Source organism: Alligator mississippiensis, chromosome 2 (genome assembly GCF_030867095.1).
Source record: "Alligator mississippiensis isolate rAllMis1 chromosome 2, rAllMis1, whole genome shotgun sequence".
In the NCBI taxonomy this organism is placed as follows: domain Eukaryota; kingdom Metazoa; phylum Chordata; order Crocodylia; family Alligatoridae; genus Alligator; species Alligator mississippiensis.
The window spans coordinates 273,133,145-273,159,791 of record NC_081825.1 but is presented as its reverse complement, the minus strand read 5'-3'; the positions used below and the strand labels follow the sequence as shown (position 1 = coordinate 273,159,791).

At 44.4% G+C, this 26,647-nt stretch overlaps 1 protein-coding gene across 3 annotated transcripts in view; it reads right to left on the bottom strand.

The window, feature by feature from the left end:
* TDP1 (tyrosyl-DNA phosphodiesterase 1) overlaps window positions 1-26,647 on the bottom strand; it is a 121,201-nt gene that overhangs the window by 4,513 nt on the left and 90,041 nt on the right. For 2 of the 3 annotated variants that reach the window (XM_014596502.3, XM_059723163.1), the window contains exon 15: window positions 13,454-13,568. In XM_014596502.3, coding sequence (XP_014451988.1) covers window positions 13,454-13,568 — 115 coding nt within the window. Of the gene's footprint in view, window positions 1-13,453; window positions 13,569-26,647 lie in introns of those variants that run through there. The other variant, XM_014596508.3, reaches the window with a different exon arrangement.

Genomic DNA, 26,647 nt, shown 5'->3' with positions numbered 1-26,647 from the left:
AAGAGCACATCACACAAGCCTGAGCACCAGAAAACTCGAAGTTTGCACTTTATTCATTTTCACAGAATAAATGCCCTTTTCTTTTTTGTATGAACTGTACTATGTGAGGGCAGGAAATGGACCAGGAAAAGGAGATTTCCAGCCCTGGTCCCTTCCAGTAAAGTGGTTATTTGAACATTTTCTAAATTCCTAGATACAGTATCTTTTGAGAAGCTTTTGCCAATTGTATGTGGTAGGATAATTTTCAAAAATAAAAGGATAATGATACACCATTGATAATCAATGAAAGTTGGGTACCAAACTTCCAGTGCACCGTTGAAATCTCCCCTGAGAATTCCTCATTCAGTTGAAAGCTAAACAGAGACATTACCAGTGATACATTAAAACAAAACAAAACAAAAGAGACAATGAACCCTTCTAGTCAATCTTGGATGCTCATATCCACTATAACAAAGTTCTGCCTGAAAGTCATGCATGCTTTCTGAGTCTGATATCAGAAATAAAATATCTGTTACAAATGCTGCCATCCACCAGCCTTACTATGTAATGAATGCATTTCACCACACTGTCTCTCTACATATAATACTTCAATAGTTATCATAGTAGAGTGCCTAGTAAAAATGAGTGTCAACTAAATTTTGGGGGAGGGAGAATTGGGGCCTAAAACATAAATGAAGGTCTTCCATCAACAAGCTCTAATGAGCAGTCCCTAGCTCTGGTCATTCAGATTCATGGTGAGGTCTGCAGAATGTTGAGTATTACTTGTTCCTCAGAAGACATCACTCAAAGAAGGCTGACGCTGATGAAGAAATCCAACATTGCCTCTAATGTGCAAGTGCAGCAGTCAAACACTCAAGGAAATGGGTGTTTAAAGATTGCAACATCAGATCCCAAACCAAGCTCATGGTTTATCAAGCAGTTGTGATCCCCACCTTATTGTATGGAGTTGAGATGTGGACAATGTACAGGAGACACCTCAAACTTGGAGAAGTACCATCAATGATGCTTGTGGAAGAACCTTTGAATCCAGTGGGAAGACAGACGCACCAATGTTAGCATCCTTTCACAAGCCTTTCTCAAGGTGATGATCATCAATTTCACTGGGCCACCCACCTCATCTAGATGTCTGACTCCAGACTCCCAAAGCAAGTTTTACTCTCCCAGCTCAGTCAAGGTGTATGCTCAAGACAAGGGCAGAGAAAGAAGGATGCCCTCAAGGCCAACTTGAAAAAATGCAACAATGATGTCAACTTATGGGAGACCATCTCCCAGGACTGCCACAAATGAAGGACACCAGGGGGCGTTACTTGCAGCTCAAAAACCTCCCCTACACTGCAGCCCATGCCTCACAGATGGCATCCACGTGATGTTCATAACTCACACCATGACTGGTACTCCAAGGTCTCACAGGGATACTCACTCCCTCCCTGGAGCAGCAGGTCATTGTGCTCAACCTCTAGGCCTTTCTTTCAACCCACACTTGGCCTCCTTGTGGTGGAGGACTTACTGGGGTCAGGACTCGCTCCTAACTCTCTGGCTGACGACCCCCACTCGGCCTCTGGCCCAAACTACGGCCATAGGCATCCACAAAGATACTTTGGTCTCTTCCTCACATGTGGGGTTCCTCCTATGCCTACTTGAGGGCCTCTACAACCCACCCCACCCTGTGGTCTTCTCATCATCCTCACACTCAACTATTCACGGGGCTGGCCCTCGCACTGCCCTTCAGGCTTACTGCCGGTTTGGCCCTACTCAACGCGCCCCTGGGACTGCTCTTCAGGCCTACTCCCACTTTAGCCCTACTCAGCCCCCCTCATGCACAGCCCTTCAGGCCTACTCCCGTTCAATCCTACTCTGTGCGGGGCCACCTACATCCCTGCCCTCTCAGGGTCTTCACAACTGCCCTCTCTCCAGAGCCACACAACTACCCCTGAACAGGGCCCTCCAGGGTCTTCCTCCCCTGTGGGCTCAGGTGGCCACAGCCGTGCCTGGCCCCACTTCTCCTGGGGTCTTCCACCCCCTAGGGCTCAGGTGGCCACAGCTGTGCCTGACCCTCATACCCACCAACTTGTGGGGGCTAGGGGTTAAGGCACCCGACCTACCTTTCACCAGGGTGGTAACTGGCCTGGCATTTCCTGGGGGCTCCTGCCCTACCAGGGGCCCCACTAGGTCACCCTTCCCTGGCAGGGTGAGGTTTTAGGCCATGCCCAGGGCCAAGAGGCTTCTGCTTTTACCTTCTGATGTTCCTGGTGCAGCTCACCAGGTGATGTTTCCACCTGGGCTGGCAGCAGCAAACTGCGACCTTTATATCCCTTGTTCTCAAAATGGCAGCTGCCATCAGGCACCTGCTAGCTGTCTGCCTCTGCCCTTAAAGGGGCAGGCACCCAAAGGTGCACTGCCACAGACTGAATCAAGAATCCAGAGCCACCCACCTCACATAGAAACACTTGCCTGAGTTGCAGCAGAGTCTGTCAGTCCCAGAATGGCCTTGTCAGCCATCTTTGGACCCAAAGATAAAAGAATCATGGAAGACAATGATCATTGATTGCAAGGGATTGCCATAGAGTCAACTTATTAATTGCATAATAATTCTAATGTAAAAAAACAATAATTATATCTAAATGTGATTTTAAATGTGGTTATCCACTTGTTGCCATGAAATACCATGGCAAGAGCAAGAGACTCAATAGCTCCTTGATGCATCAAGCCAATGATTCCCAGATTTATGAAAGCAACCTCCCTTTTCAGAAGTATGAAGGAACTTTGCCCTCCCATGAAACATCCTCTCGTCTTAATATATGCATCTTTAACACCTTTCCAGCTAATTGGTTATACAAGTCTCACTACATGGTTTATCTCACACACTTTGCTGGAATTGCTGATGTAGATTGTGTGGCTGATGCTACTTGATGAGCAGTGAAATAGCAACACTAATACTTAAAATATCACTGGCATCCAAGTCAAGTGCCATGGTTCTGACTGGAGCTGTTCCTGCCTCACAGCTCTTGTTTAAGGTTCTCTGCAATCTCTGACAGAGGGTACTGTATCAACTACACTTATTTCCAGTTTGGATGGTTTTCTCACACCCCAAGAGCGTGTTTATCTGTTTATTTAATTTTAAACGAAAGCTGAGACTCTACAGAACAATACAGAATTTTGTTCAAGTGCCCTTCGCTTATCATTCTGGGAGTATCCCACATGCTTTGAGAAACATGGAGTTACAGCATGAGATAATGTGAACTATGGTATTATTTGCTACTTATTGTTTTGCTAATAGGATACATAGTATAATAATATGTCAAAAGTCTGCAAAGAAACCTTTTAGAAACCTCATGTTCTCATGAAGCTTGGCATATGGTGGTACGGTATGTACAGCCAGAAAGAAAAAAGCAAAACAAAAAACTCAATACAGTGGGAATTTACTTCAAGAAGAATAAAGCACAAACTACAATTACTGTTCTCTCCATGATTCTCTTCCCATATTACTTGCACCTTGTATTTTAAAACTACAAGTGATCAAATATTGAGCAAGCCTGAACAACATTTGTGTTTATTTCCTGTCAATTTACAATCATGTTATCAGGGACTGAACATTCAAACACTCCTTCACAAAATGTTTGATAAAAGGAAGAGTTTGTTTGTTACCAACCTGAGCTGATGCAACTTCCCTCACACCCATCTGTGCACCCTAGCTCACACGAACAGTGTTTCTTTTTGAAAAGCAAAAGCTGAATGGAGTGGCTTCACCCATCAGGTTTGGAACGCCCAATGTCTTTGAATCTGCAATCCCGTGTGGCTCTAAGTCTCTTGAACCCTTTCTCCTTCCAAGGTTGAAATAGTGAATTCTAAACAGTTTGCAGCGTGCGGTTTGTTATCCTTTGTTTTTGGCCAAGGCAAATAAATAAAGCCATGAAGAAAGATAATCTGTTTTCTGAGATTATACAGATCACCTGGAACTTTTCTGGTGTGCCACAATGTTCTGGATCAAAGTTTACCTTCAGCATATTATGGTGCGACACATGGACTGCATTGCTGTTATCAGACAAAGTTGAATTTACATGGCATTGTAGGTACATGATGAGAAAGTTTCTGATCCTTCCAGCTGAAATGTGCAACAACTTTAAAATAATATTGCTTAAATTTTCATTAAACTACCTTATAAAATTTATGAATGGCTTGTCATTTTCCTGTTGACTCAATCTTAAAATGTTTTCCTATTTTTCCCCCATCAGGAAGGAATTAAGCAACTCAAGCCTTTGAACTTGTGTCCTGAATCAAGTATTACATTTCCCTCAGTACTTTGCAATATGGTTATTGGAAGCACTAAATATATTTTTTACAATGTCACATATTTTCATATTCTCATTATATGACCAAGTACTCGCAAATTTTATCAGAATGTAACTTTAATGTTTAGTGCATTAGTTAGCAGTATAATATACCTCATCCAATGCACCAAATGCCCTGATGGAAAATATGTAGGAGAGACCAAACAACAACTGCGCACCAGAATGAATGCACACTGGAAATCTATCAAAGACAGAAATACCCAATTACCGGTGGGGGCACATTTCTCACAGGAGGGCCACTCTCTCTCCAATCTCTCAGTCCTGATCCTCAAGGGAAACTTACACAACACTTCCCAGAGACGAGCCTATGAACTCCACTTCATCAACCTCCTGGATACTAAAAATCACGGACTAAATATAGACATTGGATTTATGACACATTATAATCTGCCTGACAACTGACTCCCCGGCCCAGCCTCTGGTTTCTTTACTTTTCATTCCATCCAGGAAGAGCACATACCAACTGCTGAAGCTTCCTTAGCCTGACGAAGGGTTTTTGAACCTGAAAGCTTGCTTAATAACTATTCTCCAACTATTTGGGTCGGTCTAATAAAAGATATCAGATTCACCCAAGGAACCTTGTCTGCCTATGTCCTTAGACCAACACGACTACAACCTACACCCCTGGATTGTGAAATGCATTTTATAATATTCCACTTGTTTTATAATGAAACAATGATGAACCAGTCAGCAGAATCACTGGCTGGTATCTCCCAGTTGGTTATTAATCCAAACACTATGCTTAGCACTATAACTTTTAGTATTCTAATATAATAAAAGTCTGAGTCTGTCTGTCCATAATGCTTCTGCCCAACTGCGCATGCACTGATTGGCTGTGTGGGCTGGGGGCGGGGCCAGCTGAGTTCAAATGGGAGCCCCTGGGCCGGCGCCACTGCCTCTTGCAGCCTCCAGTGCGGGGGGTCCCCTCGCCTCACCTCCACAGACGTGTTTGCTTGGACTCTGTGCAGCCATGGCTGTTCCCAGCCTCCCTGCCTGCAAGAGTGGAAATTCGACCCACCGGGCCGGGGCCAGGCACTCCCACAGGGAGAAAGGGGTTGAGTGAGGATGGCCACTATCCGCTATAGGGTTGAGTGAGGATGGCCCTGCATGCTGCCACCATATGTGGCTGGGGACTGGGGTGGGAGCAAGGGAAGCTGCATGCTATGGGGCCACCACATGCAGCTTCAGGGACTTGCACGTTCCAGGGACTCCAAGGACCCCTCTTTCACAGGCTCACCCACACACCCCCACCATACCCCAACACACACACACCCACTCTCCCACAGCCCTCCCCCCATGCTCCCACTTCCCCACCATAACCCCATAGCTCCCACACACACTCCCAACCCCCCCCCCACACTCCACCCCCAAACATACCACACCCTCCCACAGGCCCCACACACTCCCACCCCCAATACACCCACACCCCAACCACATACCCTGCACACACACCCCTCCACACCTACCTCCTCCCCCACACAATATACAAGAGCAAGACTGTATTTTGAGCTATTATGCCATCACCTCCTGGGGAGCGCACAGGAGGCACATGCACCTCAGATCTGCATACAGGGTGAAGGCAGGCTGCTGCTGCAGGCTGGACTCTGCTCCCTGCTGCCACTACCCTGGAGCAGTATGACGCCATGTGCCTGCCATATGTGAGGCGCAGAGTCCAGCCCAGAGTGGTAGCCCGCCTCCACCCTGAGCACAGGTATGGGGGGCATAGTGCACATGTGCACACAGCAGCGGGAGCCCCCCTGCACCCCTGGATGAGCTACCTGGGCTCCAAGCATCCCACGACCCGCCCCAGCCCCAGGGCCCCATTCACTCCATCCCCTGCCTCTGCCCCACTCCCTCCATCACCATTGGGGCTTTGAGCTGCCATCCCACACCGCTTCCCAACAACAGACTTACCTGCTGGGGGGGGGGGGGGTGCATGCACATGCAAGCATTCTCAGCCCCCCCAAATAATATTTTCTCCCTTTGTCTATGACTCCATATTTAATGTATTTTCCACAGGTGCCCAACAACCAGCTTTATATTTATCAGTGCAATCTGTTATTGGCAAAGGGTCTTTAGTGATCCTAACTGTTAAAGAAAACTACTTATCTCAAAACAAATGATAAATAATCACATGCAATTTGCAAGTTAGCTACTAAAACAGGATGAAATATCAATATACCCATTTTACAGAGTAAATCAGGATTTTACAGATTAAATATCACACTTGGATTGTACTAGTTATGGCCTGAATTGGTTCCCTTTGAAGAGAATGGAGCTTTTTCATTCATATCAATGTAAACAAGTACTATGTGCTACTGTCAACTTCTCAGGGGAGGGAAAAAGTGTCCTCTACAATGTTTTGTATACCATTGAGCATATTCCTAATGCTTATGAAAGAAATGCTATGAACCAGTTCTTTAATGGTATTAGAAGGACACCTGGTTGTCCCTATCAAACTCTATGGTTAGAAGCAGACATCACCAAATGAAGTGGATCAACTGATCTATTTCATTGGGCAAAAGACACATCACCTATTGAACTTGCAGGACAACAAGTGATATGCTCTCCAGAGGATTTGAGGAGCCTCCTCCTGTGCGCCCCAGGAATTCCCATGTAGGATCACACCCTTCAAATCCTGGGAGTGTCTGTCTGTCTGACTTTCCCCTCCCCTCTTACAGAGTCACACCCCAGGGAACCTTGGGGTATGTCTCTGTAAGAGGGGAAACCTTGACTTTCCCACTTGCAGACACACCCTGGGGAATCTCAGGGCATGTTTCTGCAAGCAGGAAACCAGCAGCTTAAAAGAGACAAGCTGCAAGATTCTTTGTTCTCCGGAGCACATCTCTGTAAGACAGAAAAGCAAAGCAAGCACTCACAGGGCTGGAGGGGCCTAATCCTGCATGAGAATCCCCAGGGTATGCAGGATCGGGTCCCCTCAAGCCCCTGAAGCAGCTGTCTGGGACAGCCAGCAAGTATGAGCAGCTCCAGGCTGGGCTCTCCCACCACAAAGCAAATAGATAAATGTTGCTAAAAAGTAACAAACTAATTCCACCTCTACATCAGCCACAAATTTGGGGCATTTGACGCATAAGGGGTGTGGACATCTGTTTGCTTGGACTCTGTGCAGCCATAAAAAATTTTATGGCAGTACAAAGGCAATGAAAGGTGAAGTCTGTTTCTACCCTATGGGCTCAAAGCAAGACAAGCAGCACTTAATGTGTAAAACCACATGTAACACTTACAAAGGAGGTTATTACAAGATAAAAGTGACTCTTTCCTAGTCCTCATTGTTTAAATTTCAATTCATTAATAGAAGATTTCAATCTAACTATGCTATTGTGAAGAGAGACAGTTAGCTAATTACTGCAAATTCATCATTCATAATAGCTTTTAAGTTTAAACATTCAATGTGAAAACCTTTAATGAACTGGAATAACCAGCTTCTGACCAGCAACATTTATCTCTGATCCGGCATGCTAGATGAAGGAAAAAATGGACAAAAAATATAATTTAATCATTAAAGATCAGGATTATAACATCTCTCTGCCAGGCAGTACTGATTCTTTTGGATTAGTGGAGTCCTCTGAAAAGCAATTAGTCTTAAATAAAAGTTTGTGCTCTGTGTCTTTCAACAGCAACGTACACCAGTGATCCAAGCACATATATAGCTATTTTTTTGGTTCTACTGATCACTTGTAAGTGGGGTCTTGATCCAAAGCATAACCTATTTTTAAAATTATACATACATGCATGCATGCACTCATGGCCAGATTCTCAACCACAATATTGTCCCTCCTTGTGCCACCCCAGTAGCATAAAAAGGGATACAATTTGGCCACAACTTACAAGTTCAGACTTCTTTATCACCAGAGAAATTCTTAACCAGCATAAAGTTGGCAGAGCAGATTCCTCTGCCAAGTACCTTTCTTCTGCCAATTCAGAGTGAATGACAGGAGAGGGGCATGGTAGGGGCAGGTAAGTGGCATGTTGTAACTGCACTCCTCTTTGTTAATTCTTTGCTGCATTAACTATCATAATTTACAGCAGCCATTAGGCAAGTACCATGGCAGCTTGAGAATAAGGGAGCTACAAATGCTGCCCTTATAGTTTTCCTCGTTCCTTCTGGTCTCTTTTCCTTGATATAGTAGAAAATGTGGACATAAGACTTAGAGTAACAACACAGATTTTCTTTTAGCTAAATTGGAGGACTACTAATCTCTTCTTTCCAGCACTAATGGGGAAAAAAAGCCAAAACCATCTCAGGCCTTTAAATAGATGACTCTACTTAGAGATAAAAAAAAGAACACAAGTATATAAAAGCAAACATCCTAAAATAATCTCAATTTTGCCCAGGCACTTGCACTAAGTGCTAAAAGCCAAGGGAAGTTTAGAGTGGAAATAGGCTCTTGTTGAATGACATTCAATCAGAAGTAGCTATAGAGTTCAGGGCAAGAGTTTCTAAGAACAAAGTCTGTCACAGATATCACAGTTCACAGGGGAAAGGTTGATCTGTTCTTCGTTGTAATGGTGCTGCAACAGAATACTGAATACAACAAACAGGACCCTTTGGTAAGAATATAATGGTTGCTGTGAAATTAATTCTAGTTTTCCATTTTGTTTTGGAATTAATGGTTGTCAAAGGCTGCATATGTAATGAACTGCCTGGCTTATTGCTCATTTTTCACAGTACTGTACTTAAGTTTATATTAAACCAAATTTCAATCCCATTTGCTACTAGTTTTTGATCAAATCTCTTCTAACTAGGAAGTGAGGTAGTTTCACCCTGCCAAGAAAGTAATTCTTGGAAGTAATAGTATGGCCATTATGCATTTAGAAACATCCCATGGAGTCAATGGAATAATTCAGGAGGGAACAGGAACCGGTGAAGTCAGCAGAGATGACCAAAAGTAGCATAAGACAACCAAATGCTACAGTGAAGGTTTCAGCACAGTTCAATGAGTGTGATCCAATCTTCCCATGACATTCGCCATCCCTAGTCTTCCAAGCAGACAATTTCAGACCTTCATACGCTGTGTGTGTAACAGGTGAAAGAAGCCGAACTGGACCGAACTCTTTATTCACAAAAAACAGCAAGTTCTGCTGAACTTTATCACTGTTTCTGTCAATTATATGGCTCCCTTTTAATTGGTTTCCTGCAATATCAGAATATTCTACATTTTATTACATTCTCTGGACATGAAGAAAAATATTTTAAGTGCCTGCCTGGTAGGTTAGGCCTTGTAATGGCAGACAGATGCACAAGAGTTCATACCAGGGCCATGCAGCCTCACTACAGCAGCTCTGCTTGCACTCGCCTTGGCAGGCACTAACTGGTAAAGGGGACACTGCTGGCAGCAGAAAGCATGAGGAAATATGCATACGCCTTCTGACAGTTTCCCTGTGGCAACAGAAGGTTTCTGTTCCTCCCAGAGCAGGCAATGCTCTGCAGACAGAATGAAAGGGGGCTATGAATACAAACATATCCTCACATTTGCCTGCAGCACTGAAGTTCTCCTGGCAAAACTAAGCAATGTAGACTAGACCTAGGCCCCAAGAGAAAGAACTATCCATTACTGTGCCACCTCAACCTGTTGCTTCCTCAACAACCCTGGAGAAAAATAAAAAGAACAGATTTTGCAGCATACTTAGAAGGTGAATTCCCCTGAGATCTGGCAGCCTACATCAGACAGCTAGTTTCAAAACACTGGCCTTCTCACAAACAATGCAGCAGTGGCTCCTTCTGGTTTACAATGAGGAAACTCCAGCTCTAACACTTCTGCTGATCAACTGTGGCAATAGATCACCAGGAGAGAAGATTTCTCAGTAACTAGGTCCCAAACTAATTAAGGATTTACGCTGAGTCAAAACCTTGCAGTTCAGTCAAACTACTGCCTGCCAGGGCAGATCACAGGGCACCGATGTAGTGAGTTCTCACTGTGCAGCTCCACTGAATTAAGCAGACTGCAGCATTCTGCACTACCTTGAGCTCCCAAATGGAGCAGGGCAGAATGCACTGCAGGAGTCCAATCTCTGGATAACAAAAGAGGGGATAATTGTGATCAAGGGCCTGCACTGGAGAGAAGACATTTACCTTTCCAAGTGGAGAGGGAGAGATAGTGCTGTGCTCCTGGCCCATCTGCTAACAACTTGGTCACCCAGGATCTAACCACCCTAGCCTCACACACCTGTTTCACATATGGCAACTGCATCCTTCTTATCAAGGGCAACATTGCCTTCTCCAAGTCTTCCAAATCCCTTACACAATTCACATTCATTTTCCTAGTATACTTTTTTTGGATCACCTGCTCAGTGAGCTAATCAATTCTACCACCATTGTTTGGTGGCAATTTCAAGCATTCAAAAATCAATTTATCTTGCTTATTTTCTCAGCCAACGCAAATGAACATAAAATATTCCCAATCAGTCTCCCAGAGCTCCAGCCACAACTTGAAGCTGCTCCACTATTACGAACTGCAGTGACACACAGGTGAACATAATGCCCTGCTACCTTCCCTGTGGGAGAAGCCTCTCCAGATAACAGCTGGCAAACAGGGTACAATTTACAATCCTCAGCACCAGTTCTGCAAAACCTTATTACATTGTAGACAGCACAAAAGACATCAGCCTGAAATGCTAACTGAAAGCTAAAAGAAAGCAGCAGAAGTACTTTAATCTGATATGTTTATACAAAAAAAAAAATCATTTATAATGATGGTATCAGTGTCATCTTAAGCCCATTAGCACATTTCAGTGAATAAATCAACATCTCAAGCTATGATTATTATTTAGTCAAGATGGGATAATCCATCTCTGTGGGAGGAAGAATAACAATGCAAATAATAGGAAACCAAGTAGTTATCTGTCTCATGTGAAACTGGCAGTACTTTTCAAAAAGCCTTGGAAGAAAGGTGGGGAGGAGGGGGAGCCAGAAAAGAGACGGCTATGATAGACCAGCTTTTGAGAGCGCTTGAAATTGCCTGATCTGTCTGAATTTAGGATCTATGCTGAAACCCATTACCTACAAGAGCCCAGCAGCCTCAGGCAGTTAGGTTGTCCCTGGGAGTCAGGAAGTCTGAACTTAATGAAATGACCGGGCACATTTTTCAAGCAGTGCTCAAATTTAGGAGTAAAGAGTGTTTTGTCAGAATCACTTTTCTCACTACTGCTTTATGAGGAAAATTGTTAAAAAGGGAATTGGGACCAAATTCACTCATTGCTATAGAATATAACAGTACTTTGACTTGATAGAACTGCCATTAAAGTTAGCTAGAAGGGGCTTTTGGCGCTCATTTCCTGAGGAGATTCTCACTACACATGGTAGACACAGTCTTTCCTCTAGTGTCATTTTCCCCTGTGTAATTGAGAACTGTTTTCACGATGGAAGCTAGGGTCTATTTGCTGAACTGCCCGATGCTCAACTTATACGCCAGGTGAAGTTACTCCAAGAGGATCTATTTCCTCTCCTGAATCAGTTTTTTTCCTGGGTAAAAAAGTCTCATATTCTAATAAATCCATCCTTTCATTTTCACTGTTATGATAAGGAGGTACAATCCAGATTTCAGACCACTTGGCATATATCTGGCCCAGCACTGGAATCTGTGCAAAATAATTCATTTTCTTCTATATATGGACCTTGTAATAGAAACTATGAGCCCACTGAGCCATTCTCCTGAATTCTGATGTATTCACATCTCCAGTTAATGGGGATTTCCTTGGTTATATGAAACTAGTATGTGCAGCTCTTTAGTCTCTCATGATTACAGGTTTGTACAAAATCCCTCGAGGCTTTCTGTCACTAGAAATAGGAATCAGTCAATATGGTTTCCTTGGATGAAGGATAATTGCTCACTGTGTATTTTCTGCTTTTATACAGAATTCTGTCAGCTGCTTCTGTCCTGACCTAACTGCATCCCCCTGAACAGGGAGAGCGGTGATGAAATTCTCAAAGGCTGTTTATTTTGAAGTGGTTCTGTCCTACCCAATACACATGCTTTGAGCATCTATTCTAGTAAGCGTTTGAGGAGCAATCGGCTCCCTTCCCAAGGAAGCAAGGTCAAACATACTCAGGAAGATGACGGGGAAATGTAGCAGCGAGGCCCTCATGGTTAGTTTAATTAGAATGGCTTGCCCCTACCTGCGAGACCAAACTTCTTTAAAATGGCAGGTTCTGATTTTTCTTGTACTAGGGAACTGACACCCCCAAAGCAGGCACACAGTCAAAACAGAATTCTTCAGGAAATATAAATTACTGGGTATAGACAGCTAAGAGCTGAAGTTCTTTGGAAACTGGCTGTTTAAATATACAACTACTGAAATCTCAGAATTGTAGTTGGAAAAGGGGTAGGGGGCAGGGAAGAGGGCATTTTAATTATGATAGCTAGGAATTTTTATAGAGGAAGATAACTTGGGAACAGGAGCATCAAAAATCTGGCCAGCAGAGCAGATCCATCCAGCCCACTCAGCTATTAGAAATTGGGGGTGTTGCCAGCAGAGGGAGTGGCCCGGCACAGAAAGCAACTGCCTGGCCCGCAGCAGTTTGTCCACTGCTACCGCAGCGGCCAGTGCTACCACCACTGCCTCCTTGAGCCCCAGGGCCCCAAGGGGTCCCATGGTCCAGATCCAGTCTGGGGCATCAGGCTAGTTTGACACCCCTGCTCTTCAAGATGTGTTTAATTTCTGGCTGACAGGTGGAGACACCCCAGCTCCCAGATGGTGCACAGCGCCCTGCAGAGCCGCACTGCACCGCACCTGTGCAATGCAGCAGTTGCCGCTTTGGTGCCAAGCGGGATGGGGGGTGGGAGGGGGGTGTTCCCCACTGTCCCCCTCTGCCCTGTGCTGTGTGGGAAGGCTCTGCCACGAGCCCCCAATCGTTGCTGCTTCAGCTGGTGAGCGTGGGGCTTTTTTTTTTTTTTTTTTTTTTTTAAGTGCTGGGAGGCTGGGGCCAGGCAGGGGATGGAGCTAGATTCACTTATGTCTACAGAAATAATGGAATACAAGAAGTTTGACTGCCTTAAAAAATAAGACAATTAACTTATGTCATTGGTAGATTAGAGGAACTAATTTGTCTCAAGCCTTTTCCATCTTTCACAGGTATAACTTACCTTTGCTTCCATACTGTTCCAGAGGCAAATCGTAAGGAACAGGAAAAGATGCCACTGACTCTTGATTTTCTGAAAAAAAATTCTCCTTCACATGGAAGTAATCTGTATCCAACTGCTGTGGAAAAACACACAGAAAGAAATTAGATAGATGCATTCGCTTTGTGCAAATAAAATGCTGTTTCAAGGAAAAGTCTCCCTCACCAATGACCAGCGTAGTTTTAAAAGAAGTTTGCTTCTCTCTTTTGGGCATGAAGTAAAATATCAAAACATCCCCCAACCTTAGAAGTCCAGACTTGCTTCTCTCCTCTCTTCCCCCATCAGCTTGGCATTGATCCTCCTAGTCTCTTAAGCCTCTACCAACTCTACCAATCCAACTCCATACTCAGAAGCAAGGCCCTAAGCCCAATTTTCCATACTATCTAGGTAACTGCAATTAAACTGCCTGATACACTTGTAGGAACTAGAATAGGCAGTGTATCCCATCATAACATGGGGAGATGTTTTGAAAAACATGTAGAAGGCTGGACCTTCCTCAAGGGAACAACTTTCTATTTTATTTTTTAATGAATTATTCAAAACTGGGCCCAACCAAAATGTTGAGGACCTTAAATGCATATGAGCATAACATAATTTAGTTTATTAACTGAAAAAATTGAAGCCTTAAAAGGACTGAAGACTATACTAATCCAAAAGTATTTCTAAGCCTAAAAATAAACCTCCAAGCTCTGCAGAACACACAGCTCTCTACAAAAGCCTTAAATAAATTCTGTCATGTGTCTTCAGAGCTGTAGTGTCTGTTAGCCTTTGGCAAATGGCTTCGTTCCCTGACTTTTGCTAGATTCTGGATTAATTGACTGTGTAATAGTACAAGCAAACAAGGCAAGAAGGTAGGAGCTCAGGCCTTCCTTAAGAACAAGTGAAAACATAGCTTTCCACATAAGGGAGAAAATAAAAAAAGGCACTGGCTGGATAACTGTGGGCGCTAAATTACATTTTTAGGGCCTACTCTAGGACCTTTAAATTTAGTGGGAGTTTGGCCAATAACTTCAAACTTAGACTTTGGCTCCAAATATAAATTAACCTAAATGCAAAGGACTGACTGACAAAGAACTTCCAATTTAATACCAATCAACTTCTGTATATGTAAGATTATAAGAAAGCTGGTATCAGGCACATATGAAAATGTTCAGTTGGATTACAGAGCAAAAAAAAAGAGAGAAGTCAGATACCTAACTATTGCATTATGAAAGATTTTGTGGCAAGCAAGTCTTGATTGTTTTCACCTCCAGGAGGCTTCTACTGTTAGGGCTAGAGAAAATTTAAGCTGCAATGCAAGTGAGCTCAAGTTCATAAATCAGGGCTGGAGTAGAACAATGGCATCTAAAATATCCTTAGGATTTCCTAGTTCATAGAAAGTGGAGAGCCTACAACCAGACTTTTTACATACAACCCCTCTCACCAACAGATCTATTAGTATTAGTTCTACTGTCTTTTTTTTAATTGGGTGGGATCAAGTTGCAATCATTAACAACATTTTTAATTGCAAGCTGTGACAGGTTCAATCAAATCACATAATTCAGGACACAAGCTGACTGACTGTAGAATTCTCTCATACCCTCCACATATAGTATCACATAGTTGGCTAGATCAAGGATGTCAAACTTTCAGTCACGTGAGCCAGATGAGGGGTACAGAGCTGGTCTGCAGGCTGGACTGGCCCACATACTAGCTTTGCATATTGGATTCAGCATGCAGGGTCCTTCTGATGCTGGTACTGAATGCAGTGTGTACCCTGGCCTCGACTGCAACATGCAGCAGGCCTTGGCCCAGTGCATGGCATGCCAAGCTGGTCCAGGGCATGCAGTGTACATGGCAGGCAAAGCCAGTCTGGGACACGTGCTTCATGTGGTGCCCACACTAGATAGGCCCTGCATACTGGATTTGGCACATGGAGCCAGGTTCTGGGCCCAATGTGAACCAGCCCCCAGTCTACTGTCCAGGGCTGGTCTGACATAGGCAGTGCATGCCCTGACCTAGCCCTGTGCTGCATACAGTGCATATGTCACCTTCAGTTTAGTGTACTCCATGCAACATATAAGGCTGAAACTGGTATGTGCTGTATGCAGCATGTGGGGCCAGTCAGACCCACAGGCAGCATGATAAGGCTCCAAGGCCGGTATCCAGCCTACAGGCTGCATCTTTGACACCCCTGCGCAAGGTGAATTTGGAAGTCTTTAAAATTCCTCTAGTACATCAGATAGCAGTTTCTGACTATCATGATACAGAACAACAGATTAACAGTCTGACCAGTACTAGCAATGATATAGTTTCATCCATATGACCTCAGACCACAAGGAGAAATGCAGTTTGAAATTTGAAAAATAACTGCCCAATAGAGTTGCTCAAGTAAACCAGCCCAGCAATTTGAACCAATTCAAATAAACGCTGAACAAAAAAAGCATTCTGCCAGCACCTCTGTTGCACAGTGGAGCTTAAAACAGTGCTTCTGAAGCAAGCAAGCAAACAGAATAATGCATATAATAAACAAACATGCAGTATTTAACCTTCTAGGATTTACTGCTGATGTCTTCTTTACCTCTGACCTTCCTTCTTAATTCCTTTATTTCTCTAACTCCTCTATTACCTGTCTCTTTCCTTTTGTCTTTAAAAAGATTAATTTCCTTTTAAGATAAGCCGGGAAGCATTTTTCTGTTCTGTATTGTCTTGTCCTGTTACATTATATTTTATCTTTGCTTCTCTTTTTTCCAGGCTTATCCTCATTTCTAGCACAATGCTTTGCACTTCTCTTCGTCTTTCTCTGTATTCCTTCATAGTCACACTTGCACATTTACTTTGCTTTGAAAGTCACTCTTCTTGCTGTCTCCTTTCCCCTTTTCTGTAAGGTTCCATTAAAGTACTTATCTGTAAAACAGTAAACCAATAGGACTCTCCAGCCTCAAAAATACTATTTTTTTCTACACAGCATCCTAGAGCAAAGAAAGTACGTGAACTAGACCAGTGATTTCAACTGTTTTTTTTTCATTTGTGGACCCTTAACATTTTTCTGAATGGAGGTGTGGACCCCTTTGAATTGTAAGTGTGGGGAGTCGCATACATTTGACTGATCATAGTCATCTTTCATGACCCCTTTCATGACCCACGTCCACATTGTCTGTAGACCCCAAGGAGTCCACATACCACAAGTTGAAAACTACTGAACTAGGCCAACATACTCAAGGGTGAGATTGCCATGCTCTTGAGGTCACTTTCATACACCTCTATTTTCATATTAAACATTTGTATATTTCTGATAACTTGATGCAAATTTGTAAGTATATCAGTTCTTTTTGTATGTACTACTTTGACTGCCAAATTCTATCAGATTGAAATTGTTTTCCAAAATTTATGAAGATATTATGCTTTGAGGACTGGGTCTTAGTCCAGTGCACTCCTCCTGCAGACTAGGAAAAATAGGTCAGATGGTTGCTCTCCTCAACAGAGAAGCAGCTGTCATCATTTACAACATTTACTACTTAGAGCAAAATCAGGTTGGTGCCAACAGCAGATCACAAACTTCGCTTGATTAAAAAAAATAATTTTTAAAAAAAAAAATGCTCCTGTCTTTTCCAAAAGTTAATACAGATGTATTTCCCTTTCTGTTTCCCTTTTACTCTGTCCCAGGGGGTACAAGCATAGGGGAGAAAGGAGCCCTGCCCACGGGGGAACCCGGGACAGGGGTAACCCAACCCCAAAGGAAAAACCCTGGAAAAGGAAAAATGTACCTGTTCTAGGACGCTGGGAGGAAATGCCCGTGTGGTTTATTAGGCATGCCCGTGCGGTTTATTAGCCACGCTTATCTACAGCTGGAGCCAGGTGACGTCAGCGGGAGACGCCGCCCGGCAGAAATAAAAGCCGGCTCCGAGAATGAGCGAGTGGGGACGCTGGGAGCAGGAGAGGCTGCAAGCATCACACACGCCGGTAGCACCCAGCACCGGCAGAATCAATGAGATCCGATGCGGAGGCAGGCGTCAGTGGCAGCAGAGGCTGCGAGAGCGTCCTGCATCGGCTGCAGGCGGCACTGGCGCGCGGGACCAGAGGCGGCTCAGAGAGGAGCCGAAGACCTCGGCTGGGGTGAGGACGCGGAACCGTGTCAGGGAGATGCGCTGGACTCAGGCTAGAGTTCAGGGGAAAGAAGGGCTGTCTAGCCCGCCAACCCTCTCCTTCAGTCTTTTCCTTTTTTTTTTTTTTTTTTTTTAATGATTTTTTGCTGGTGTCCAGTTTTCTGGAGCGGTTCCTTTTTCTTGTTCTCTTCCTTTTTTCCTTACCTTGGCATAGGTTCTCGTTGATTACTTTGTTGTCTATTGTTCTTGAGGTTTCAGCAAGGGAACACAGGCAGTGCCAAGGGACAACGGTAGCATACGGAGTCAACTAGAATCACCAGGCTCACTAGAGAGATGTTGCCAAGAGTGGAACATCCAGAGGCCCCAGTGTCCAAACGAAACAAAAGTAGAACCAACAGAAGAGAAAGGGGAGTGAAGGTCTGGGACTGACATCACCAGAGGGCAAGCCACATAAAGATTCTGAGGCTCATCACGAGGGCTGGTGTATGGATGGGGTGTAGGAGAGGTGGAGCCCCATGTACATCCGCCAGGGGACGCGACAACTCTGAAGGTACTCTCAACGGGAGACCCTTCCACTGAAGATCCATCCAAAGTTGTGGCAGGCGAGTTTTGGGGTTCTCCCCAAAGTGATCGAGGGCCTCCCCAGAGGTCGCACGAAGCCCCATTGTATCCGACACCAGGCGCACGTGCCAAAGTGGCGCGGGAGTGGCTAATCGAACTGAAACGGGCACAAAGTAGGGCATTGGCTGGGAAGTGGCAGGGAGACCCAGATATTGAAGAATACAGCAACATGCAACCCGCGACCATGACTTCTCCGGACGTCCTAGGTCAAAACCTACAAGCCCTGACCCAGATCCTGGATTCCCAACAGCAAATGATGGACTGACAGCAGGATTGGCTGCAGCACAGCCTGGCTTTCTTCAAAATGCTGAAGACTTGAGAGGATGACCTGGAGGCCTACATCAAGGCTTTCTAATGCCGTACCATAATGACCGGGCTCAATAAAGGATATTGGGCAAGTCAAGTAGGCGCACTTGTGGTGGGCAACGCCCAGGCTGCATACCGGGCTCTCCCGAGGGACGAAGCCCCCAGTTACGAGCAAGTGAAAACAGCTACGTTGTATAGACTGGAAATCAACCCGGAACATTACCGCAAGCTGTTTCGGGCAAAGAAAGGGCCGGAAGAGAGGCGGCCCAGGATATTATTATAGTTGCTATGGGACCTCTTGAATAAATGGGTGAATCCTGTGGTGCATGTTAGAGATGCTCTAGCAGATCAGATCCTCTTGGAGCAATTCCAAAAAGGACTTAGAAGGACGAACGCAACGTTGGGCCCGTCAGCATTCCCCACACATGTGCGATGAAGCCTTGAAGCTGGCAGAGGACTTTGTAACATCAGAAGTGGGTTACCCCCGGGAAAACAAAATCCAGGACCTACAGCTCCATTACCGAGGGAACCTGATTGGAGACGGCCACCCAGTCGAGGGGCAACAAAGGAAATAATATGCTTCCGGTGTGGGAGAAACAGGCACTTCGAGAGATTGCTCTAGCAGTTCCACAGAGCGATGGCACCCAGATAGTATCCCGAGAATGCAGGTTAAGGGGTGGAGAGAGCAGGAGACAAATGAACCCATGGATTGCAGCCATACGGCCAGGGGAGATGGTGCAAATTGGGGATGGCCTGTGGTGAAAGACTGGGTAGAAGGCCGCCCTGTACAGGCCACATTGGATTCAGGGTGCACTCAGCCCCTAGTGAGGGCTGATCTGGCGAGGCCCCAAAGGGATCAGAGAGCCAACCCAGTAAAGGTGGCGTGTCTCCACGGAAAAACAAAACGGATCAACTGCCAGTGGATACAACTTCAGGTGATGGAGCACCAGGGGGAGCTACTGGTAGGCGTGGTACCCCAGTTGACCTGCGATATGATGTTAGGGCGAGACTGGGCACCGATCTATGATACCCTGAATAGAGTCTGTGACACTGAAGCTGAATGTAGGAAGATCCAGAACCGTGAAGGATGGCTGGGCGAACTTGAGGAAAGTGAGGGGTCTGCCGACAAGTCAGACGAGGCAGACCTCTGCAATATAGCAAGATGCCTGGAGTTTCGGGAAGCCCAAGAAGAAGATCACAAACTTTGGATGCTCATAATGCAGGCCCATGACACCAGGGACAGCTCAGCACTGACACTGATTGAAACCCCATGATTTGAGGTAAGAAATCAACTTTTGTATTGCATGAAACACAGTAGGCCGGGTGAATCTGAAGGAACACAGTTGGTGGTTCCCACCTGGTTCCGCCAAGTTATATGGCAATTGGCTCATTCCAGTCCCACAGGGGGGCATCTGGGTTGAGACAAAACCATTGCAAGGGTGAGTCAGTGGTTTTTTTGGTCTGGGTTGGGGGAGGATATCACTCACCAGTGCACAGCCTGCCCCGAGTGCCAGAAGACAAGGGAGGACCACCCAGCATGGGCCCACTTCAACCAATGCCTGTCATCGATATCCCCTTTTCAAGGATAGCTATGGACGTGGTAGGACCCCTTCTCCACAGCAGCGCTGGGCTCCAATATATATTAGCATTAGTGGACTACACCACATGGTATCCCGAAGCGGTGCCACTTTGAGCAGTGACTGCCTCACGGATAGCGGAAGAGCTTATTAAATGGATAGCCAGGATGGAGATACCAAAAGAAATACCAACTAATCAAGGGCAGAATTTTATGTCCGGGGTGCTATGAGTGGTATGCCGTACACTCTGGATAAAGCATCTTTGCACCTCGGTATACCACCCCCAGACTAATGGCCTAGTACAGCGCCTCAACGGAACTATAGAATGGATACTACGTCGATGCATATGACGAAAATGGGACTTGCTTCTCCCGCTAGTATTATTCACAATCTGGGACACTCCACAGGATTCAACGAAATACTCTCCCTTCAAACTGGTACTAGGACATCGTCCGAGGGGCCTCCTCCAAGCCCTAATGAAAGATTGGGAACAGGATGCGGGAAACTCGAGAGAGCTGACAGCTTACCAGCAAGAGTTCCAACAGAGGGTCTGAGTGGCCCAGCACCTGGACAAAGATAATATACAAGAAGCACAACTTCACCAAAAGGAAAGATATAACAGTCGTGCCAGAGAGAGAATTCAAACCCGGACAGAGGATGTTGGTGCTTCTGCCCACATCCACAAGTAAGCTACCGACTCAGTGGCAGGGACTGTTTGAAGTAACTCGCAGGGTCGGACCTGTGGATTATGAGGCCTACCGGCCGGGTCACCTACAAGGGAGGCAGATTTACCACGTAAATCTCCTGCGGGAGTGGCAGGAACCCGAGGGATAGGCCACTTTTACAGAAGCAGATACTGAAGACCTCGGGCCGCAAGGGATGACTAAGGAGGAAGGGGCAGTTAAGGCAGAAAGTCAGATCCAAATAGGCAAAGAATTGTTGATGCCCCAAAGGTGCGAAATGCAGGCATTGGTGAGGGAGTTTCGAGATGTATTCCATGAGGAACCCAGATGGGTCTGGACCACCTACCATTCAATAAAAACACCGCTGGGGGCCACAGTATGGGAGAAGTGGCGGCCAAAGTCATGGCATGTGAGTTTTGGGGTTCTCCCCAAAGTGATCGAGGGCCTCCCCAGAAGTTGTACCAGAAGCAGGCGCCAAAGCGGCGTGGGAGTGGATAATCGAACTGAGACAGGCACATACTCCCTCCTGTTTTCTCACCCTCAACACACAGGCTAAAATGAAGATTTCTGCACCCATATCTCCTTGGTAAGCTTTCATGCATAGAAATAACTTTTGTGGGAGAATATGAGGTAATAGCATACAGTTTCTATGGGAACAAAATTAAGGAAATCTCTCATTCCATTCCTGGAAAGCCTTGGGAGGTACCAAAGAGGAATGAAATAGTAACAGAGAATTCTACTTGGGTAATGCAGAAGCAGGATAGCCCATCAATACCAGTTCATGAGTTTGACAATGAATTGGCAAGGTAGACTTGAGACCAACTTGCAGTACAGGCATCTTTTAAATTAAATTCACAGAGGAATTACCTTGCTGGGCCCTACTAGAAGAAAAGGTTGAGGGCAAGCAATTTTCACAAAGTATAAAAACAGAATCAACTTGAATGGCAACTGAATTCCCTATTCAATTATAAATCTGCCATGCTATTATATTAGATAATGATACTATTTCCATGCAATCAGGAGGAAGTAACTGAATACCACTGTGTACTATTTATTGGTGAACTGTCTCTGTTTAATGGTAACCACCTATATAAGTGCAATCTTATGCCACAGAGTCTAGGTTAATCTGAGAATATCACAGAATCCATTGAAAAGGTGTTCAGATTGCACATTGTCTTCAATGCTGTGTAAATAAAAGTTATTGTACAGAATAAGCAAGAATCATTTGGAGACTTGCTGTCACCTTTAGGGTAGATTCAAACTTTCCTTTTTTAGCATATAGGAAGGTACTGACACAAATGTTCAGAATTCAGGAAATAAACACATTAGAGACATATATTTTAAGCTTCTTTCCCATGAATTTTATATTAATAATCATTTTTAAAGCCCACGTGGTGGCTAACACAATTCACAAGTGTGATTAAAGCCACATTTAATTATCTGTCCCTCAGAATAGGTTAAAATAGTAATTGAAAAATCATTAGTGCTTGGCATCTCTTTTCAATGGCTTTGCTCAGTTGAATCATATTCTCTTTTAAACAGTCAGAACAGCTCAAACATCACAAAATCCATACATCAACTTTTTACTCACTTTTAAAACACTGTGATCTGGGCAGTATCAAACAGATACCAAGGAAGTAGCTTTTTCCACTGGGACAGAAAGGGTTAGCACTAAGATGGGTCAGCTCCAGAGGTGGAAGATTTACCATTTGTACAAAATGCTATGGAATAGGGTCTTGCAATATATAGCTGGTGGAAAGGACCTGGCCCACAGAGACAGAGGGGTTTCAAAAGAATTCTGGCAGCAGGTGACTTTGAAAGCACCCGTGCTGAGGCCAGGCAGCTGGAAAATATACCTACACCATAGCTGTGGCTCCAAAAAGGTTGTCAGTGCTGTTGAAGGCAGCTCATGGGGTATCTATGACCTAATGGTATAGATTTGTGATGATCAACTTGTCATCTTGGATGACTGGTAGTACATGACGTATTTGCTGGTGACCTGGTATAACCAGCCCTAACCCCTTGCTATTACCTTCTGATCTATAGCAGGGGTGTCTGACCCATTTGGCCCTGCAGGCTGGATCTGAACCATGGAACGTCTCATAGGCTGTATGATCCATCTGCAGCAGCGAGCTGTTGGCACATGCTACACAGGCATGGCTCCAGAACCCAGGGGGTGAATGACACTGCTGCTCACCCCACTCTTCTCCTGTCACTGATTTTAGTCACTAACATAGAAGACCCTAAGTTCAGGGATGGGCAGGGAGAAGTGGCGACAAGCAGTGGCAGCATTCACCTCAGGGTTTCAGAGCTGTACCACTGCAGTGGCTGAAGCAGCAATGCCACCAAGCCCTGTGGACTGCGATTTAACCCTTTGCTGCCTGTTGCACAGTCTCACTCTAGAGCAATGAGTATTAAACAAAATCCAGCGTTAATCTTCAGAATGATGATGATCCTGGATGCCTGCAAAGCAGCTGAAAAAACAAGAGCTACCAGAACAGCCCCCAACAGCAGTTAATGAAAAGGAGGAATAAAACCAAAACTGTTCTTTCTGACTGGATATACCAGTGAAACAATATAAAGTAGCTTTTTACTTAATGTTGCTTTGTCCTATAAAAAAATGCTTTAGTTACCATAGCATGTTGTGCATGCAGACATGGGAGGGCTGGTTGTTCAGTTTTAGGAAAGTTTGAGAAACCTCTGATTTAAACAATTTATCCTAGAGCTATGTCTAGAAAATGTACCAGGTAAAAGCAGCAGAAATATTAATACATATTAGTTTTTGCGAGTTAGTTGACTTCCTGAAAAAATATCAGATATAGTAACTGATTATTTAATTATACCTCATATAAACATCAGGTCCCTGATGAGAACAGTTATCTAAACAGATACACTGATTATCTCTAACTGATAAATTCTTCCTCACACATCACTTGAAGAATGAAAAGTAGCTGCATTCAGAATGCTAAATCATTAGACAAATAAACACAACACGGATTAAATAAAATCTGTGCAGGTTCAGTCTACCTTTAATCCTAACTGCTACACGTCAGGATTAAAAAATATTTATAATTCCAGAAATATGAAAGAAAATTAAACTAGGTAACATAAAAAAAAATTAAAGGAGCTTTTAGCAAGAGATATATGTATGAACATTTGAATTACTGGAGTTACTTGCACTTTGGTCTTATTTTCTCACAAATACACACACAGTAAAGAGTAGATGCAAGTCATATACACAACACGGTAGACCTCGGTACAACAACGTATGCAGGAGAGTGTTGATTTATAAAGAGAAAGAACAGAGCAGAGAAAAAATAAAACAAAAAGGAAAGAAAAGAAAGCATTCTGAATCTACTGGTAGGAAAATGCCTTTGTATTGCACCCAGTTTAATAGGATCAATACTTTTCACAAAGAGTGATGGATTCCAAGTGGCTATTCTTCAAATATATCTAAACTAGCTGTTAGCCTCGGATGAATAATTTCTAATCTAGTCTTTGAATGTCAGTCACACAAAAGGCTAATCTAACACAGAGTACTTTGTCAAATAAGATAAAGCCTGCTAAATAATCAGATACTGTTACTGAGAAAAATATGATGGACCATGACACAAGCTGCCATTTTTCCATAAAGATGAGAGTGGGCTGGTAGACTGGATAAAATGAAGCCTGAATAGCTGTCACACTTATGTCATTACTCGTCAGGATAGGATGAGTATTTTCCATCTACGATATGTTGGCAACATATCTACTAAGTGCTTAGTAGATTAGATGGAATAGATGGCTCGTTTCCCCTGCTTATGGTAATATGGCATTGCTGTGGGGTAGAATTGTAGTGGGAGTTAGAAAGCTGGTTGATGTTGTGGATGTCATTTTGATTATGAATGGGAAAGCTTTGTTATCCAGGAAGTTTTTTGGAGGATTTCCTAAAGTTAATCAGACTTGAGATTCATCTAGTCTCTGGAAATTCATTGCAAAAGGAGATTCCTTTAAGACAAGGGCAGGCAAAATCCAGCCCACCAGGCCATTCTATCCAACCCGCAGGGCCTCAAAAAAAATTTTAGAAAATTAATATTTATCTGCCCCTGACTGCCTGTCAGAGATAACAGGAGTCAGCGGCAGTAGGACCCAGGGGGACCCAGCAACAGGACTAAGCAGCTGGAGCAGCAAGGTTGGCCTGGCTCTGCCCCACCCCCAGCAGGAAGTCTCTGCCTAGCTGTTACTGCCTACCTGCACCAGAGGAAAATTCAGATAAGAAAGAAGGGGGCAAGGAGGCAGGGGAGGACTGCAGGTTAACTCTCAGTCCCCCAGCATCCCAGGATGCTTTGCACCTTCCCCAAAACCCCCATGGCAGGGTGCGTGGGCTAGCCTTGGCCCAAGCTGTCCGTTGCAGGCAAGCAGGGAGGTGTGTTTCCTCCCCACCCCCAGCTTCTGGTCTGAGCTACTGCAGGCATGTAGCTACATTTTCAGAATCAAAAATGAATGTCTGTTCATTTCCTTATCAGTTCAATCTACACAGCTCAGACTAATTAATCAATTCAGCTTCAGCATTTTTGAATGTCTGTACAAAGTCAAAGTGGTCACCCCATAGGAATGAGAACCTTCAAGGGTTAGTAACTTTCCACTGTGCCTCGTCTTAGTAGTATGTAAAACAGCTCTGACAGCAGATGGGGGATTCCACATAGAAAGCCATTCAACAAAATACTGTATTTTTTCACATAAAACACATCTGCAAATAAAACATACACCTTGTTGTTCGAAGACAGAACGTAGGAAATAAGAGACTTATCTAGAGTCCTGTCTGACTGTGTGAAATAGAGCAAGCCCTCCTGGGAACACAGAGTGCCCAGGACACGGTATCCCAGAAGGCAGTCTGGGTGAGGCAGCAGCAAGCAAGAACTTCCTGCCATACCAGGAAATGCCTAGTGCCTCACCCAGACTGCCTCCTGGGATGCCACACATCCTGGACACACTATAGCTGCTTATAGACATAACCCCCCTCCACCCACCTCAAAATGGTGCTTTACTTTAAACTTGGCACACCCCTGCGCCAAACCCATCACATACCCAGAAGAGGCATCGCATAGTTTGACTTGGCTCGCCCAAAGCTTATATAGATCAGGTACATCAGTGGGGCTTTTTTGGCACTTTTATCTAATAGCCGATTGAATCAGCTTTAGATAAAAGTGCCTAAAAGCCCTGCTGAAGTGTGCAATCTATACAGATGCTGCAGAGCCAGGTCAATTTAACGCAGTGTTTCTTCCGGTAAAACATGATTTTTTGTTTTTTTTCCACGTTTGTCAGCAGCCTATATTCCCAAGAGGACTTGCTCTGTCGCACGTGGCTAGGCCCCAGACCTTTGCAAGGGCAGCAGCAGGACTTAGTTCTTTACTGTAAGTATCTCTTTATATTAGTTCCTGTAAATAAGTGGGCAAGGTTCTTTGAATAGATGTGATATCTTTTATTAGACCAACTGAGTAGTTGGAAAAGAGTTCTTGGCAAGCTTTTGGGCGCAGTCACCCTTCTTCCAATGCCTGAAGTCTCTGTTGTTCTGAAACTCCAAGAAATAAAAGAAGCTAAAATTGTGGCAGGATGTCAGTGAAAATGTAAATAGGTAGAAATTAGAAAAACAAAAGGTAAGGCAAAGAGGTAAAGCAGAATGGGGGGGGAGGGGGAGGAGGGGAAGAGAGCAGGGGAAAAGAAAAAAAAAAGCCTGAAGGGAGGCATTACAGTGATAGAATACAAGGTAGAAAAGAGGCTGTCAATGAAAAGGAAAATAGTAGGAGATCAGGAAAAAAAGGTCTGAGAGAAATTTTTACCTTCTCCCTAAAATCCACAAACAAGGAAACCCAGAAGACCTATCATTTCAAACCATGGAACCCTAAC